The 18,174-nt window shown below is 48.1% G+C and overlaps 1 protein-coding gene across 2 annotated transcripts; it reads right to left on the bottom strand.

Annotated features, from left to right (window-relative positions):
* Nucleotides 1-12,548: 12,548 nt before the first annotated feature.
* Nucleotides 12,549-17,827, bottom strand: LOC140897475 (CMRF35-like molecule 2). Of its 2 annotated transcripts, none has more exons than XM_073310207.2 (5): nt 17,708-17,827; nt 16,112-16,447; nt 14,840-14,999; nt 13,992-14,119; nt 12,549-13,357 (listed from the first exon to the last, which is right to left on the bottom strand). In XM_073310207.2, the coding sequence occupies exons 1-5, from the start codon at nt 17,745-17,747 to the stop codon at nt 13,335-13,337; spliced, it is 687 nt and encodes a 228-aa protein (XP_073166308.1). In that variant the 5' UTR covers nt 17,748-17,827; the 3' UTR covers nt 12,549-13,334. The 2 variants fall into 2 exon arrangements, with proteins under 2 accessions (XP_073166308.1, XP_073166307.1); XM_073310206.2 differs by having other exon boundaries at nt 14,834-14,999.
* Nucleotides 17,828-18,174: the final 347 nt, after the last annotated feature.

Here is an 18,174-nt window from a genome sequence, read left to right on the forward strand (position 1 = left end):
TCCTCTAATAGGCTACAGTAAAAGCATGACCCCCTATGAACAATTATTTAATTTTAGTTTATGATTTCCTGTTTTTTGACCGCTTCGCTTCCTTCCGAGAGGAGTAGATGCTGCTCACTCTGTTCTTTGTGGTTGGGTTATTTTGGGCGGGGGGAGTGTCACTTCACCCGTTTTTAAACTTCTGTTTATATTTTCTTCATAATCAGGCCTGTTTTTTGAACTCCTGCATCTTGTTCTCTTAACGGAATGTCTAATCATGCCCCAAAAGCATGAACAGTAACTGTGTGTGGTGCTTACATCATGAGGCCTAAAACAAGATCATAGTGGACCACAAGCTAAATATGAGCCAGCAGTGTAACACTGTTGCAAAAAAAGCAAACATCCTTCTGGGATGTATTAGCAGGAGTGTTGTAAGCAAGACACAAGAAGTCGTTTTTCTGCTCTACTCTGTGCTGATTAGGCCTCAGTTAGAATATTGTGCCCAGTTCTGGGTGCCACATTTCAGGAAAGATGTGGATGAATTGGATTAAGTCCAGAGAAGAGCAACAAAAATGATTCAAGGGCTAGAAAACATGACCTATGAGGGAAGATTGAAAAAACTGGGTTTGTTTCTTCTGGAAAAGAGAAGACTGCAAGAGGACACGATAACAGTTTTCAAGTATGTAAAAGGTTGTTACGAGGAGGAGGGAGGTAAATTGTTCTCCGTAACCTCTGAGGATAGGTCAAGAAGCAATGGGCTTAAATTGCAGCAAGGGCAGTTTAGGTTGGACATTAGGAAAAACTTCCTGTCAGGGTGGTTATGCACTGGAATAAATTGCCTGGGGAGGTTGTGAAATCTCCATCATGGGAGATTTTTAAGAGCAGGTCAGACAAACACCCGCCAGGGATGGTCTAGATCAGTGGTTCCCAAACTTGTTCCGCCGCTTGTGCAGGGAAAGCCCCTGGTTGGCCGGGCCGGTTTGTTTACCTGCTGTGTCCGCAGGTTCGGTCGATTGCAGCTCCCAGTGGCTGCGGTTCGCTGCTCCAGGCCAATGGGAGCTGCTGGAAGTGGCGCGGGCCGAGGGACGTACTGGCCGCCTCTTCCAGCAGCTCCCATTGGCCTAGAACCGCGGACCGCGGCCACTGGGAACCGCGATCGGCCGAACCTGTGGACGCTGCAGGTAATCAAACTGGCCCGGCCCGCCAGGGGCTTTCCCTGCACAAGCGGTGGAACAAGTTTGGGAACCACTGGTCTAGATAATACTGAGTCCTGCCATGAGTGCAAGGGACAGGACTAGATGACCTCTCAAGGTCCTTTCTAGTGCTATGATTCTGAGATAAGAAGATCCTGAGATGGAGTAAATTGGTATAACTCCATTGAATTTGATGGAGTTGATCTGATTCCCACCAGCTGAGGATCTTGCCCAATAAACATAACACCATCCACCTGCCTCCTGAAAAAACCTGAGTAGATCTAGAAAGATGGAAACACCTTGTTGTGGTCCTTCAAGGTGCTGAACTCCACCTGAGAGAGGTATGCAGAATTAAAGTCAGTAGGAACAGAGGATACCTGGTGGTGGAGGAGAGGCTCAGCACTTCACAGGATCATGTCTGCTAGATGTGTGTGTTTCAGAATACATTAAATCAATGCCACTGTGACACTCTGTACCTCAGGGGAACCCCCTGAACCCCCATGTTTTCATCCTTATAAAATGATTGTGTGGTATCCAGTACAAAGTTTGTCATGTTGGGTGTCTTTGGAAGGCTCCTGATGCACTGAGTATTGTTGTTAGAGTAATGTTGTAGGTTGTAATTTCATGCATATAGTTATGAGGCTGAAAATGTGTCCTCATGGCTTAGAAAAAGCCCAGGCAAAAGCTCTCCAGGAGCAGAGGCCCAGGCAAAACTCTCCAGAAGCAGAGGGGCAGTTCACACCTCATCAGGGCATGTATGGGACAAATCCAGCCCAGCCTCACAGAAACAAAAGATGCTGGCCTAGGCAGCAACAAAGGATCTGTTGGACACTCAAGTGAGTCACCCTCCTTCCCTTGGTCAGTTTGGGACTACGATGAGGTAATGCTCACCTGACTCTGAAGTGGGGGGGAGAGGGCAAAGCCAAAAGGGAAGACAGAACATGATAAAAGGGAGAGACGTTGGCCATGCACTCGCTCTTCCACTTCCATCTATAGACACCACCACCAAGTGACTAAAGCGCTGATCAAAGGGGAGAGCCTGGCTGAAGGGCAACTAGCCAGCCTGTGGTGAGAAGCATCTAAGTGTGTAAGGGCACTGAAAGTGTTAAAATTAGCTTAGAATGTGTTTTGCTTTTATTTCATTGACCAAATCTGACTTGTGCTTTGACTTATAATCACTTAAAATCTATCTTTTGTAGTTAATAAGTGTGTGTGTGTGTTCTACCTGAAGCAGTGTGTTTGGTTTGAAGTGTGTCAGAGACTCCCCTTGGGAGAACAAGCCAGGTACATATCAATTTCTTTGTTAAATTGATGAACTCATATAAGCTTGCACTGTCCAGTGGGCATAACTGGACACTGCAAGATGGCGGTTCCTAGGGCTGTGTCTGGGACTGGAGATATTGGCTAGTGTCATTTGGTTGCACAATCCAAGCAGTTTACACACTAGATGCTGTGCGTGAACAGCCCAGGAGTGGGAGCTCTCACAGAAGAGCAGGGTAAGGCTAGCTCCCAGAGTCGAGGATTGGAGTGACCTAGCAGATCACCGGTCCAGATAACACCAGGGGAATGTCAGAGCCACCTCTAAAATAAACTGACCACTTCCCTCACTATCGTCTTAACAGGCTGAATTTTGCTCTCAAACACTTGCAACCCATTGACTAAGTGTATGTCTAATGGTTGGCTGGCAGGCAGGCAGATCTGCCACTGGCAGCTGGCTTTGGATCAATCTCTTTGTGTCCATCTGAGTCTTGGATTGTAAGAATTTTTGCTGGCTGTGGTTAGCTGGATCAGGTCTCCTGTTACAGTATAAGAAACAAAGTGCTGGATAAGACAAGTTTTTTTGTTTTTTAAATCCACCTCAGACAAGCCACCCTGAGCCAGGACCGCAGAACAGAAACCAGTGAAGCTCCACCAGAGTTGATTTAACCAGCTCAGGCCCATAATTTCTTATGGGATTATCTTCATGTGCATGTGAAATTAAATTGCTTATTACCTTGTTTACCTTCACGGGATATCTTTCTAGATAAACGCTCTATCAATGACGCATTCAAATACCGGGGAGGCTTTTTTATAGCACACCACAGATGTGCATGGTGTTGTATAAGTACCAACAAAGATTGAAAACTATTCTGGGCAGGAAATCAATCTACATCAAGAAGAAAGCAATGGGAAGAGGTGGACTACTGAGGAGGGTGAAGTTAAAATTGAGTAGGATTGTGTGATGGCTAGGGAGACTAGTGCATGTGTCCAGGTAATGTGCAAACTCTTTATTTAGTATAATTTTAATAGAGCTGTACTTTGGATTCAACCTTTAAATGGGTTTTGAAAAAGGACTTCAAGGGGACAGGAAAGGTGTTCACAAGTGAGTCTTTGGCCAGCAGTTTAGCCTGGGAAACGATTGCAGCATAAGCCCTTTGGAACTCTAGTAGGTGGTTTGTTGGGCATCTCTTCTTCGTTCCTGTTTAAGTGTTCAGACTAACTCTAAAATGCACCATTTTAACATCCAACTACTCAAGAGGTTTCTCTACGGCTGCCCCTTTTTACATGAGGGTGGAGAACACTCATCTCTTAGGGACTGATTCTGTTTAAACCATTGTGGAAGTTGTTGAGGCCAAGACTTTCCAAAGTGACAAGTGTGTTTGGATGCTCCCCTTGAGCCATTTTCTTCTAAAGAGGGTGAATGCTCAGCACATTCTGAAAACTGGCTCCACAGAAATCAAGACACACAAAATCCCTACGGGTATTTTTTTAACTTGGCCTGAAAGCCTTCCAAACCCTCATTTCTAGGTCAGTGTTCCATTGTTCCTCGATGGCCCACTTCAAGCCGTGGGGATAGAATTCTGGGCATCATCTGTCAAGATGACAATTCTCGCTGCACATTCATCCTGCCCTCCTGCCTGAGGCCTAGCCTGGTTGTGAACTAACAGGAATTGAATATGAGCCATCGTCTAGTCTGCAATAAGGGAAAGGAGGAACTCAAATATCGCAAGCCTTCTACAAATAGAGAACTACATCTGTTACAAGGAAGTGTTATGGAGCAATGAAATCAAGGTCACGATGGGCCAAACTATATGTATTCTTTTTTTGAGAACACTAAGCAAATAAATCAAAAAACCACCAAGAGCTTTTCTTTCACTCCTAACTAGTTGAAAGTGCAGAGGTGAACACATCATTAGGGATCTATCCTGAGATTTTTGTCTGGTTAAAGGTACGATGGTCAGTTTGCATTTGTGTGTATATCTGTCTATAATATACATTTTTATCATGGTCTGGTTTTATTGTAACTCCATTTAAATAAATTGGGGACAGATTAGTTAATCTTCACACCAGCCTTCCATCTTAAAGGGCTATGTTCCTTCTCTCCATGTGCAGAAGGCACCATTTACTGTTGAAAGCAGCAAGTGTAATCAATTAAAACTTGAACTCATTGATTTTTCCCTCCCTGCCCCTTCCCCAGGGCCTTACAGATACTTCTGCATTTCAGCTGTCACTGATTGACCCACAGACCAATCCAGCCCACCCAGAAATCCATATTCTCACTGAAAAGGTTTTATTGGTTTGGGTTTTAGCACATGACATAATGTGACTGTTCACGTCCTGCAGCATGAACGGCACTCCAATGCTTGTGCGTCTTTCCTTAGCTGATGCCTTTCAGGTGCTAACCTCATGTGCCTCTTACACACTTCATAACAAGAGGGTGAAGTGAAAGGAGAGAGCGAATGGGTAGTTTGTTATGGAAGCTCTAGGAAGGATGGCAGTTTTGGTTACTGGGATGTATTAGTGATTTGAATATTTTATCTATTTTAGATGTACAGAGAATATCAAAAATTCCTCTCCGGGATTCTAGGTGCCTTTGCCATATATTCAAAATATACTTGACTAGTACAAACAAGAGTTAGGGCATTAGACTCCTCAAAATTAGGCCAGAAATGCCCCCCCCGCCCCCGGAGACTCTGGTTCTCATTCTTGTCTCACTGACACTGGCTTTACACCAATGTAGCTTGATAGACTTCACTGGAGCTGTTCCACATTCTCACTTGTGTGAGAAAATCGAGCTCATGCGGTGGTTGGGCAGATACACAGGGCTGGGGTCTGCTAACCTCTGCTGGTTCTGATCCATTCCTAACCTCTGAATGAGGCAGGTCATGAGCTGAAACGAAAAACAGAAGCCACCAGTTACTGGATGCAAAGCCCTCAATGTTGGTTGCTTTTTTCGTACCCATCATGGTATGAGTCTGCTCCTGTGGGTCTCTCTGAACTGCTGAGCAGGGCTATGCAGTAGTGTATGGGGGGGATCTCCTCATTCATACGCTGGGGAATAAAACTAGACTAAAAGTAATCAGATGCAGTGTAAAACTCCCCTGGGGGAGGCTCTCACCATGTCCATCGGACACCAGCTTCTTGGATTTTCTCTTGTTCTGTACGCTCACCCAGATTGCAGCACAGACTAGGCACAGGAAAATGGAGGTCTTCAAGAAGCCCAGGAGTAGCAAAGGGATGAAATGGTTGCTGAGTTGGTATCTAGGTAGGAGAAAGAAAATGGCACCTGGTCTGTAAGGCTCTGTGTGAGAGATCAAACCTGTCTGAATAAAACTGGCCTGGCTACTCTGTCTGAAAATGTTTGTGAGATTTCTCAGTGAAGGGGAGGCCTCAGCGAACTCCATCCATTTGCTCACAATATTTACCTGAAAGCAGCAAGCAAAATCATCTGGAATGTTAGTGTTGGCCCAGACAAGACCTGACAGATGCTTCAACATTTCAGCTGTTCCCCATTGACCTACAAATCAATCCTACCCTCTCAGAATCCATGCTGTCCTGAGAATAGACTTTCTTGTGGCATACGATATCTGTGAGAATTCTTTGCTCTTGTTAGGGAATTGGTAGAAAGCAGAGGAATAGAAGGTGATGATGGGGTTTCCTCTGTCCAGAAGGACCACAACAAACTTCAGCCTTATCACAAGAAATGCTGATTCTGGGTTTCTATAGTGCACCATGATGACAAAATGGTTTCATTGAGAAAAATTGGGGTGGGGTTGGGGTGGGGGTGGTAAATCTTAGAAAAAGAGAGAATTATGTGGAACGTTATCTCCAGCATAGGAGCACATGGGAGAAACCTCTTATTTTCTCTGAGCGATATTGGCAAGGACGCCCTCGAACCTTCCCAGAATAAAGAAAGGTTAGAAGCTGCATGTGCCATGGATTTCACTGAGATTGAAGCAAACAGACCTTCTGGACTCCAGCTCTGGTCCTGAGGAGAAGTTACTACGCTGCTGTGTGGGATGCGACGTCTCTGTTTTTGGTGCAACTGGTGATGGAGGAAAGGCTAGAGATGGATATGGAGTAGAATAGAAAAACTCTGTTTGACAGAAAACAAAATATCTTGATGTGATTTATGCGATATTAACATTCACGCTGCACTTCTACCATGGCTTCGTGTGCTGAGCTGGAAGCTCTTCACAAATGTTAATTAACTCATGCCCAACCCATGTGCCGTAGGTTCAAAAGGAATTAGGGAGAACATAGCGAGAATCCCACCACATATCGGCAGCTACCGCTGGGGTACTAGCCCTTATCAAGTAGGGGATTAAACATGGAACAAAGCATTCACAAGGAGCTACCAAACATAACCACTCCTATTGAGTCAACTGCTGTCCTGGGTTGAGGATGGTGCAAGATCCCAAAGCTTCCTAGTAGGTGCCCCTCCAAGGCCCTGTAATGAGGACCCCAGCTCCCAGCAGGCAAGTTTGGAGTAGGGTGGAGGAGCTATCTTTTGCCCACAGCTTCCCTCTCACCTCTCTGTTGTGGGAGCTGATTGACTGATGTCGGGCAGCAGCTACCCCTCTTATTTTGCTGAGAGAGAAGATATTGAGGATGCTACCGCCACACCAGGGCTAGAAGTCAGGCTAGAGCCAACCTTGGAGCCTCTGTCTCTGAGCAGTGCTGGCTCATTGCTGATCTACCATATGGTTCTGCCTGCTGGTTGGCAAAGCAGGCCTCGGTAGCTCCTAGCTGCAGCCAGCCTGGGAGCTGATGCAGACCAGGCCAGGTTTGTGGAGGAGAATGACCTCTCTCTTCCTTCCAGGGTGGAGCCTTTGTGATGTGATGAATCATTACATGGATCCCAGGCCCCACTCTGACTCTCTCAAATCCATCCTCCCCCACCCCATTATTATCTTGTTGACCAAGAAGGGGAAGGGCCAGGCATAGCAAAGATTGGCCTCTAACCCTGCTCTCCCCCACCTTGAGCTACATTTGGGCTCTGCTTTGCCACAAAGAGATCAGAGCAAGGACTCACCTTGGAGAACAGTCACGCTAACAGGGGAATTAAAATCACTTTTGCTTCTTAGATTTATACCACACCAGTAAATCCCAGTGTCTCCCAGTGTCAGGTTTTCAATGGTCACTGTGAACGTGCGCAGGGTGTGATTATCTCTGATGGAGGCTCTGTCCCACTTCACCTCAGCCTCCGACCCTGTGGTCTCAACCACTTTAGAGCAGCTCTGCCAAATTATTCCACTGCACCAATATTTTGGAGTTTCCTGATATCCTTCATGGTACTGACATGGCACAGACACTGACCTGCCCCCTAGCCCACTCACTGCCCTTGGGCCAGTCAGCTCCAGGGCCGCCAGCCCATGGAAATAACCTGAAAAACAAAATAAAGCAAAACTTGTAATCTCTGGCCTACACAGAAGGGTTGAGGATACAAGGCCACGCCTCAAGTGACTCCTCTCCTTTAGCTCAGGCTGGTCACTGTGTTCTACATCTTGCTATCCCTTGCACTGGATGGCATGACACCATGCAAGGAACCAGGGGAAACCTTATAAGAAATATATTTGGGGGTGGGGGTGGGGAGGAATCTCTGACACCCTGGAGGAGAATAAACACAATAACCAACAGTGTTAGCGCTAAAGATTCCATCAGACGGAGATCAGAATACCCACCAGCCCTGCACTTGTGGGTGTCTCTTGTCTAAAGCAGACAGAGGGAAAAGGGAAGAGAATGAATCTGAGCCCAGTGGTTAAATTAACCTCTCTGGCATGAATGGACGAACATGAACCTCACACCTGGAAGTAAGAGAATCACCCCAGCACAGGGCAGCTGCATCTTCCCGACAGCTGATCCTTTCTCGCTCATTTTCTTCCAAACGCCCCAAAAAGTGAGTAGTGCTTCTGAGGTGGTGACATTTCCCTCTGGAGTTTGCAAAGCCTCCAGTGTTAATAACACCCAGACACTTCTGCTTCTTTTACTCTTAACTGATACCGTGTTTCCTTTGGCTTTGTTTTAATTTCACATCCCTCTTGTACACTTGATATAAAAAAGAAGATAAAATAAAGAGCGAGACAATGGGCAGTTTGAGACAGGAGATCTTGGAGAATAGGCGTTTTGGGTACTAGGACAGCGGTTCTCAAACTGTGGGTCTGGACCCCGAAGCAGGTCACGGGGAGCTGCAGCCGGTTCGCGTGAACCGGTTGTTACATTTTGAAGCAGTTTTAGAACCGGTTGTTAAAAATTGTTATGGCTCCCTGAGCTCCCAGCTGGGGAGGCTTCCCCCGGCCCCTCCCCTGCCTTCCCCCCTCTCGCAGAGCCTCAGCGTGCCCCGCCACCGTCACCAGCGCTCTGGGCCATTCCTGGGCCGCTCGGCAGCGCCTGCCCCTTTGCGCGGCTTGGTAAGGGGGTGGGGCTGCGAGCTCCAGTGGGCCGCGTGGCATCCATACCTGCTGCCCTGAGCAGCGTGGTAAGGGGCTGGGCCAGGGCTGGGAGGAGGGGTTGGATAAGGGGCAGGGAGTGGTTGGATGAGGCAGAGGTTCTGGGGGGGTGGTCAAGGGACAGGGAACAGGGGGGGTAGGCGTGGGAGTTCCGGGGGTCTGTCAGGGTGGTGGTGGTGGATGGGGTCGGGGCAATCAGGGGACAGGGAGCGGGGCAAGTTGGGTAGGGGGTGGGGTCCTGGGGGGAAGTAAGAGTAGGGGGTCTCAGGAGGGGGTGGTCAGGGGACAAGGAGCTGGGGGCAGTTGATGGGTTGCAGGTTCTGAGGGGGCAGTCGGGGGCAGGAAGTGGATGGGGGTCAGATAGGGGGTGGGGACAGGCTGTTTGAGGGGGCACAGCCTTCCCTACCTGGCCCCTGACACAATTTTGCAACCCCGATGTGGCCTCGGGCCAAAAAGTTTGCCCACCCCGGTCTAGTTTATTATTTTATTAACAGGGGTCGCACTTGCCTCGTTCATTATGTTGATCTGCGTTTAATAAAGCAATACTTTGTTTCTATTGTAATAAACATGTACAAATGTTTTTTTATTTTTTTTATTGTTAAGTCTGACTCCCAATGACTCAATGCATTGCCACTTCTTATGGCGAAAGGTACAAAAAATACATAGTGTGGCACATCCCTTAAATCCGAATTTTTTATACGGAACCGGTTGTTAAGATTTTCGCAGCTCATCACTGGTCGCGACCCTGTTTTAATGGGGTCTCCAAGGCTGGCTTACACTTGCTGGGGCCCTTGAGCTTCGGCTTTGCCCCTGCCCTCCTGGGGGGGGTGGGACTCGGGCTTTGGCCTCCCCACCCGGAGCAGCGAGGCTTGGGCAGGCTCAGGCTTTGTTCCCTGCTCCTGGGGTCGTGTAGTAATTTTTGTTGTCAGAAGGAGGGGACAAGGAGCATTGTCCCATTGTCAACCCATTGTCACTGTGCAATGAAGTTTGAGAACCCCTGTACTAGAATGCATCAGTGATGTAATATATGAGAACATAAAAATCATCTATGCAGGGTTCTAGGTGCCTTTGCCATATATTAAAAATACAAACTAGTACAAACAAAAATAAATGTACTAGCCTCCTCAAAATTAGGAAGGGCAGCCCCCTGCTCTTGAATTATGTGTCGTTGTAGTTATGCTATTCAGCAGCAAGTGCTGTATGCTGAATGTATGACAGGGTATGATTGGAAGTAAACAAAAGAGACAAAGCTGGAACTCAAGCTGTGTGGAAATCTGTTTGTTCCTGTAGTTGTTTGTTTTCTTTAATAAACATTTTCTCCTTAAGAGAGGTGATAACTCACTCCAGCCTTGATACGCAAATATCAACTCTCAGTGCTCCCCTTCCTCTCCAGAAACCTGGACCAGAGGCAGAAGTTGTACTGGCAAGACAGTTCCCTATATTAGACTAAGAGTGAGAGTGAATTCCGTGAAGCAGGTTCCCTCATGGGTCCCTGTCCTGGCAGCTCCCTCTATATATTGCAATCACTGAGAGTATGTGGACAGGGTGAGTGTCCTCTCTGCAGACTCTTTTCTGATGCAGATGCTGTGTTTGACCCCATGATTTCAGTAGAATTGTGCTTCCTTACACCATATGTTAACTTGGCTCTTTGCTCTGTCACCCCTACATCTCAAGACAAGTTCCCCCCTCCCCTGTATGTTCTTCACATTCAAATTCTCCTGTCTCACTGACACAAACTGTTCATTGGGGAATTTTGAAAAGGATTCAGACCCCAAACCCTGCACAGGATGCAGAGAGAGAGAGACTCCTGCAGGAGACTACGAATGGGGGAAAAACCCTTCAGCGCAAACCACCTTTTCCCCACAACCATGAAGGCTACAAATGCACTTTTTAAAAGATGAAAACTCACAAATCACATGACTCCAGGACCCAGGTCTTTAAGAAAACTATCAAAACATCACAAGACTCCCAATAAAATTATAAGAATTGGCAACCCTCTTATCTTCTCCATCAACAACTTTCTCAGGAGACTGATTTCGATGTAGGAACAGATTCTGCACAGCTTGTCAGTCCCATCTTTTGTAGGGTATAATCACTGCAAGGGCATATTTGGGGCTTTCAAGCTCCCATAGTGAAGCCAAAAGAGCTTGTGAACTGTGTAAACCCAATAACTTCAGTGTATTTCCAGTGATCCACAAAGAGTCTGTGAAGGGACACACACTCATCCTGTTATGGAGGAGGTTAACCAGCTCCTCTGGGCCTGCTCCATGCTAATGAGATGCACCTGCAAGGTTTGTTCAGCCTGGAGGGGGAGGACCTTAAAAGGCAGGAATTCCTCACAGGAACGGGGGTGAATAGGAGGAAGGCAGCTCTGCCCAGGGACTGCTGGAGACAGAGTGAGTCCAGCTGAGGAGGAGACAGCTGTGAGGCACACTGCTCACGAAGCTGGGCTGACCGATAGTAAAGCAATACGCCCCGGGGAGAGGGGTAGAAGGCAAACCCTGCAAAGGGGCAATAGACTCTGAGAGACACGGCTCTTAGAGATGACTCTCTAGGGGCTGCCTGAGAGACTGGTCCTTGGTCCTTGATCCAGCCAGACCTTCCCCACCTTGCAAAGGGAAGGAAAGAACAGGAGCCAACCCCAGCTTGTTGGTTTAGCCTGCAGAGAACTTCCCCAAAGGCTGCCTACTGGGGGAGAAGAGGGGGTAAATGATGGACAGTGGGACCTGTGGGGGTCCAGGAAGCCTGTCTCCTCCTCCCGCACAGAGCCCATGTCATTCTCACCTTTAAGAAGAATCCAAAACAAAACAGGGAGAACCCTCATTGTCCACCTGGTTCCCTCAGCAGGTGAATCTCTTGTCACAACAATCTGATTAATCCAAGATAGCGCAGGGATCTTCTTTCTTTTGCCACTGTTGAAAATGAAACCCTGAGGCTCCCTGGCCAGTTCTTCAATTTGGAGTTTCCAGATTTCTCAGCTACCTCACTTCTCTAAGACGGTCCTGCGAGTGTACAGGTCTCTCTGAGAAGTTGGGTCTATGCTGAGGTTTATGGCAACTGGGGTAACAACAGCGAAGCAGCTGCACAGGTGCAAACCCCATATTGCCAACCTCAAGTGTTCAAAAATTAATGAGTCAGGCCCCAAAAAATCATGAGGCTGGCTTAAAAGTACTGAGTACATGTGACCTGGATGCCCCATGTTGGCAACTGATGGAGGTACATAGTTACAAGTCTATTCTCAGGGACTTGTCTAAACAGGCATGGTTTCCCTGCGATCACCCTCTTCAAGATTTCACCCAAGAGGACCACATTTAGTCTGTGCCAAAATCTAGAAACTCTCCAATCGTCGTGGTTATTGCAGCTAACTCAGTCGAGTGAGAACAAGTGACGTCTTTTGACCCAGCCCAGCCAGGTGTTGACGCTCTAGACAAGGTGCAGACTTGGGCCTTTACAAAGCGCAAAAGAACTCAAGAAAATGAACTTGAATCGGGGGACCATTGTGGGCAAAATGAAGTTGTAAAAACCACCCAGGTTATGAAAAGAGACTCTCTGGAACTGTATAAAAGGAAAAAGAAGGACACAAGATGGTAGCTATTACAGAGGTGACACTGGGCCAGCAGGAGTGTCTTGTGAAAGGTGGATTCCAGCTTTATTAACTGCACAAGCACTGTATGGACTGACCATGGGGTGAGAAATACTTTCTTAGACGGGAAAGGAACTTATGAATAAGCATAGGCTCTAGATTACATTTTATATTTTTCTTTTGCCCGTAGCCATATGTTTCCAGTCCCTGTATTTGCTTCTATTTGAATCTTTATGTTAAGCTGCTTCCTCTTCTGGTGCACAGCTCCAAGAAAAGTTTCACACTCTGTGACTAAACCCAGAGCCTGTTGGAGTGTCTTTGGCCTCCTTTCATTCATCTTGATCTGCAGGTCCAAGTCCAGCTGAGCATCTCTAAATGGTCCATTGCCAATTGATCCTGGAAGGCCATGGTGCTAGCTGAGTATGTCAGGAACACAAGTCTCTGCAGGTCTTCCACCACTTCAGGTGGGGTTACTACTTTCCCTCTCCTAGCTCTTAGCTGTGTCCGAGCCAGCTCAGATTGATGGCTAGCTCCAAACCACGTGTCAAGGGCTTGTGCCAGGTTTGGAAAACTCCGTCTTTTTTCTGGGGGTAAATTCTGCAGCACCATCAGCGCTGGGCCACCTAAGTTGGCTGCAAGAATACCCACCTCCCCCTTTTTTCTTGCCAGCCATTCATAGTGTTTATGATGTGGAACTGAGCCTAGACATGGGAACCACAGAGACAGACACCTGCAGGAGATTGTCCCCTAAGAATGTGGCGAAAATAGTTTGTTTACATGAGAGGAAAGTCAGGCCCACTCTGTGGACTTATGATGTGGGCAGAGCTGAGGGATGCATCCTTCTTCTGCCGATTCTGACCCATTCCTAAGTTAGGAGAGGGGCAATTCCTCAGCTGTAACAAAACACACACAGATGTCACCAGTTACTGGATGAGGAAATTGGATACTGGATGCTTTCTGTTCATACCTGTCAGGGTGCACAGCTGTTCTGCTGTGTATGTTCCTGATCAGGGATACAGAGCAGTGAGGATGTCTCCATATTCACCACCATACTCACCACAGTCATATACGGAGGGTTCGGGTCAACGGGCCCTGCTAGTGCAGCCCAGACGGTTTGGGGGTGTGTTCTGGGTAGCCAGGCAGGAGAGGAAGCGGTCTCAGCAGAGTTGTTACCTTACCCCAGTCACAGACGGATGCCATGGTTGGGGAATGGGTGGACCATTGGGTCCCTCTCCCACAGTGCACTGGGCAGCAAAGCAGTGGTGGTGCCCCAAGGAAAGTATGCTGGACCAGGGACAGACCCAGTACAGTTTGCCCCATCTCCAGAAGGATGGGGAGACTAGAAGGGACCATGTAACTTGAGCAGTTGCAATCTCCCTCCCAGGCTGTGTGGGGCAAGTCAATAACTCACTGTCCCTTACTCTGTGCTCATGGTAAAGCTCTGACAGTCCCTGGGGAGCAACAGAACAAGACAGCACTGGGAGCCACCCAATGGAGTGTCATGGTGTGAATGTCAGAGGCTCTCACCATGTCTGTTTGGCACCATCTCCCTGGAGTTCCTCCGGTACTGTATGCTCACCCAGATCACAGCACAGACTATGCACAGGAAGACGGGGACGATCAGGAACAAGGGATAGAGGATGTTGGGTTGGGATCTATGCAGTAGAAATACAATAGAAACTGTAAAGCTCTGTAGATTTGACTCAACTCCTCCCTCTAATACGTTCCCTGGGTGCTCTCTGGGCAAAGGTGCAAACAAAGCTTCACTGGGGAGAAGAGGTATCACCTATTGCCTCAGCACCCGGTCCTTATACCAAACCCCAGCACCCACCTCTACTTATTCATTTATCCAATCAACAATAATCTGATGTGACTGGACTCGGACAGTCCCTGTCTAGGGCTTCTCTGCATCTGGAATTGCCATTGTCCTTCATGTGACTCCAGCCCTACTGAAACTCCAGGTTCTTGCTGATAAAAGCAATGTTAGTTTTTCTGTGGGATGTTATCACCAGTCATGTCATTATTCTTTGTTCCTCCATGCACAGGGAGGTGATGCAATGGTCACATTTTGTGATCTCTGTTCTCTTAGCTGGCTATAGAGTCTTAAAAACTCATTGATAGGTTCATGAGTTGATTATTTGGGGGGCTGGGGAGGACAATGAACAAAGTGGGTTTCCATAGATTCATGTAAGGGAAGTTGGATCCCAGCACCAACAGAATTCTCCAGAAAGTTACTAGGATCCAATGGAAAACCTCACTAGCATTCACTGGCTGGAACTACTGAGATGCTGCAGAAATCTTGGGGGGAGGAAGAGAGCCGAAGGACCCTACACACCACAATTGACTGCACCGGGGGGAAGCCTACAGACCCGTACTGTGCTTGGATGTCACTGCTGTCCAAGGAGCTGTTACTTGAGGACGTCCATGAGCTAGAGATATGGTTTCCAGTGGAAATCTGTGTGAAGGCAGGAGCAGCTGGCTGATCTGTTGTCTGTGGTGCCTTTTCCATTGGGATTGAAGGAGAAAGAGCTGCAGCTAAAAACAGAAATTCAGCACAATTAAAAACACGCGCAAACACAAACGTCTCCACCTTGCCCCTACTTCCCCAACAGAGCCTTCCATGTATATCATCATGGAGTATGTTTGTCATGGAAACGACACACTTAGTCCTGACCCACATCGGAATCCAAACTGTAGCATTTTGTCAGGGCTCCTGAGATCTAAGGCCTTTTGTACCAACTCTTGGAGCGATGGAACGCTGAGCTCTGCACACGTGTGGCTAACTCAGCGAAGCTGGGAACGTATGTCTAACTTTTCAGGACAGCTGCTCTTTCAGTGAGACAAGGATCTGCAGGAGCCACGGTGAGTTTGGCCAGCACCACTCACCCCTTACATTTAATAGGATCAGCAGTGGAGGTGTAGCTGTGTCGGTCCCAGGATATTAGAGAGACAAGGGGGGTGAGGTAACGTCTGTTATTGGACCAACTTCTGTTGGTGAGACAAGCTTTTGAGCTACACAGAGCTCAGGTACTGTCAGTCAGAACTTGTATTTAGCTGTGCCACTCGGCGTACCTTTCCCAGACCCGAGGAAGAGCTCTGTGTAGCTCGGCTGCTTCTCTCTCACCAACCGAAGTTTGATCCAATACAAAAAAAATTAATAATCTAGTGATCCCTCCCACCTCATTTACATGCTCCATGTCTCTCTTCCCCCATTTGGGGAATTGTCCCCACCCCCAACACACCCACCCCCTTGGGGAATGACTCCCCCTTCCCTTTGGAGAATTGCCTCCCCATCCCCCTTTTCTCCTGCCCTCTCTCTGGCTAAGGTGGGGTGGGGGTGGGGGCTGGGCAGGAAAGAGGAGCTCAGTTCTGAGTGGCTTTAGGGCCTCAATCAAGAGCAGCGCTGCATGAAGGGTGCTGCAGGGCTGGAGCAAAGAGGCTAATGTACCTGTTTGCAATCAGACGGGAGTTCCTTCCCCACTGTCCCCAACTAGCTGGAGCCCTTTGAAGGAGGCAGGAGCAGTGTCTGACTCCCCTGGGTTAGAGGAATGTCTTCAGAGCTACAGACAACCCTCCCTGCCCCATCCATCCCTCCTCCAGCGTCCCCTCTCTTGTCACTGCCATGGGGGAGCAGAGGAAAGCTTTACCTGGGGAGACGATGACTTTGACGGAGTCCCTGGGATTAGGGAGGCCAATCCTGGCTACCCCACAGAGGTAAGTCCCCGCATCTGCCAGCGTCAGGTTCTCCAGGGTAACTGTGATAACGCGCTGGGTGTGATTGTCACGGATGGAGACTCTGCCCCACGTCTCCTCAGCCTCCGACCCCTTGGTCTCAAAGATGAGGTGATTGAAACACAGCACAACTTTGCGTCTGCACCAGAATTTCGGATAAGCCTCATAGCCTGCCCCGTACCGGCAACGCACAGACACCGAGCCGCCCAGCTGGCCATGTGCTGTGCCAGGGCCCGTCACTGCCCAGCAGCCTGCGAGAGACAGAGCCAAAGAGAGAAACTGAGAATCCTTCTAGCTGTGAACAGCAGTGCACTGCAGCCAGTGCTGGGGGGCAGCGGATTGTGGGGGATGCTTGAGCATTTGGAATGTGTGTGTGCAGCAGGAGGAGCAGAGCTGGGAGAATTGGCAGGGGCAGGGTCTTTCCTAGCCCCAGTTGGCTGGGAGTTATTTTAACTCAAGGAAGGACATGCTGGAACCCTGCAGGAGCAGGCGTTGCCATTCAGCGTTGCTTTGTCTTTGCAGTAAAATGAAGTAAATTAGATCTGGTTTTCTCTCTCAATATTGCTGGCTGGAGACTGTCTGGAGGTCACTCCTTCCATACAGGTTGCTCATATCTCGCTTTACCTTCTCTATTCTCTGGGGAGAGACACAAACCAGTGGCTTGTCCCACCACCAGGGTCAGTTACTGAGTCAAGGGGAAGAGGCGTCTCTGCACAGGGACTGTCTCTAACCTTTTAAAAAGCTGACTTGGGAGCAGGAGCAACTCACGTGCTCCACAGCGCGGGCATTTACACCAGTGCAAAGTACCGTAAACTACGATCATGCTGATGTTGTAGCCTTTTACACCCACTTTCATTGACGTAAATGCCTATGCAAGGTGCAGGGCTATGGTGAAGTGGGCCCGTCATTCCACGCAGGGGTGGTGCACACATTAGCTCACAGTAGTATCTGGAGCTATGATACTTAACTGCAGCCATCGGTTAATAGCTCAGTGTTACCGAATCCAAGCGTTCCAAAATCAGGTCAGTCCCCACCCCCACCTCCAAGCATAACAAGGATTTAGGAATCAGCAGATTTTAAACATAATACATCAGTGGTTCTTTTTTCTTGGCTTTCTGGATTTGAGTCTTTAGGTGGCATTTGTGGCACATTTTCAAGTTTTTCTCTGCAACCACAAGGGCTAGAAACATTATCATTTTTTCTTCAAGGAGTGCTGAGATTCTCACACATTCACGTGACTGTCTGGGCTGCGTCTTAAAGCAAGCAAACAGATACACAAGACTAGACCTTTTTGTGTCTTCTCCACAGAAAGCTTTCTTAGGATACAGATTTCAAATCTTTACTTCCCTGCATGGTTTGCAAGCTCCATCTCCAGTAGGCTGTAACAATTGCAGGAACCTATCTGGAGCTTTCCAGCTCTGACGGTGAAACTGGGAGAGCTTGTAAACTGTGCAAACCCAATCACTTCAGTATATTTCTAGCAATCCCCACAGCGCCGACATCACTCTCACCTGGGAAAAGAATCCAAACCAAAATGGGGACAATCCTCATGGTCCTGGTTTCCTCTGCACAGGACTCACTCCCTGGGAAAATCAGGTTTCTCCGAGACCTCTGGGACCCTTCTTCTTTTAGGCCAGTTGACGATGAAACCTGGAGGCTCACTGACCAGTTCTATAATCTGAAGTTTCTAGATCTCTCAGCTGCTCCACTTCCCTTTGAAGAGGCTGGTGTTTCACGAGGGAAGGAAGTTGCTCCACGTCCATTCCCTACGGTGGTGTTTGCTATTTGCATTGAGGAGGAGCGGGGACACAGCATGAAATGTGGCTTATACCAGAGGCTGATGGGAAAACTTTAGCCACAAAATACACAGATCATATGATGGTAGATCTCTGAAAAAAAATGTTACTAATTGCAACACAACCTAGGGTTTAGGTCACAACCTCCAATTAGACACCCCTACCCCCTCCCAGTGGAACCT

This window comes from Lepidochelys kempii, chromosome 14 (assembly GCF_965140285.1).
Source record: "Lepidochelys kempii isolate rLepKem1 chromosome 14, rLepKem1.hap1, whole genome shotgun sequence".
Taxonomy (NCBI): domain Eukaryota; kingdom Metazoa; phylum Chordata; order Testudines; family Cheloniidae; genus Lepidochelys; species Lepidochelys kempii.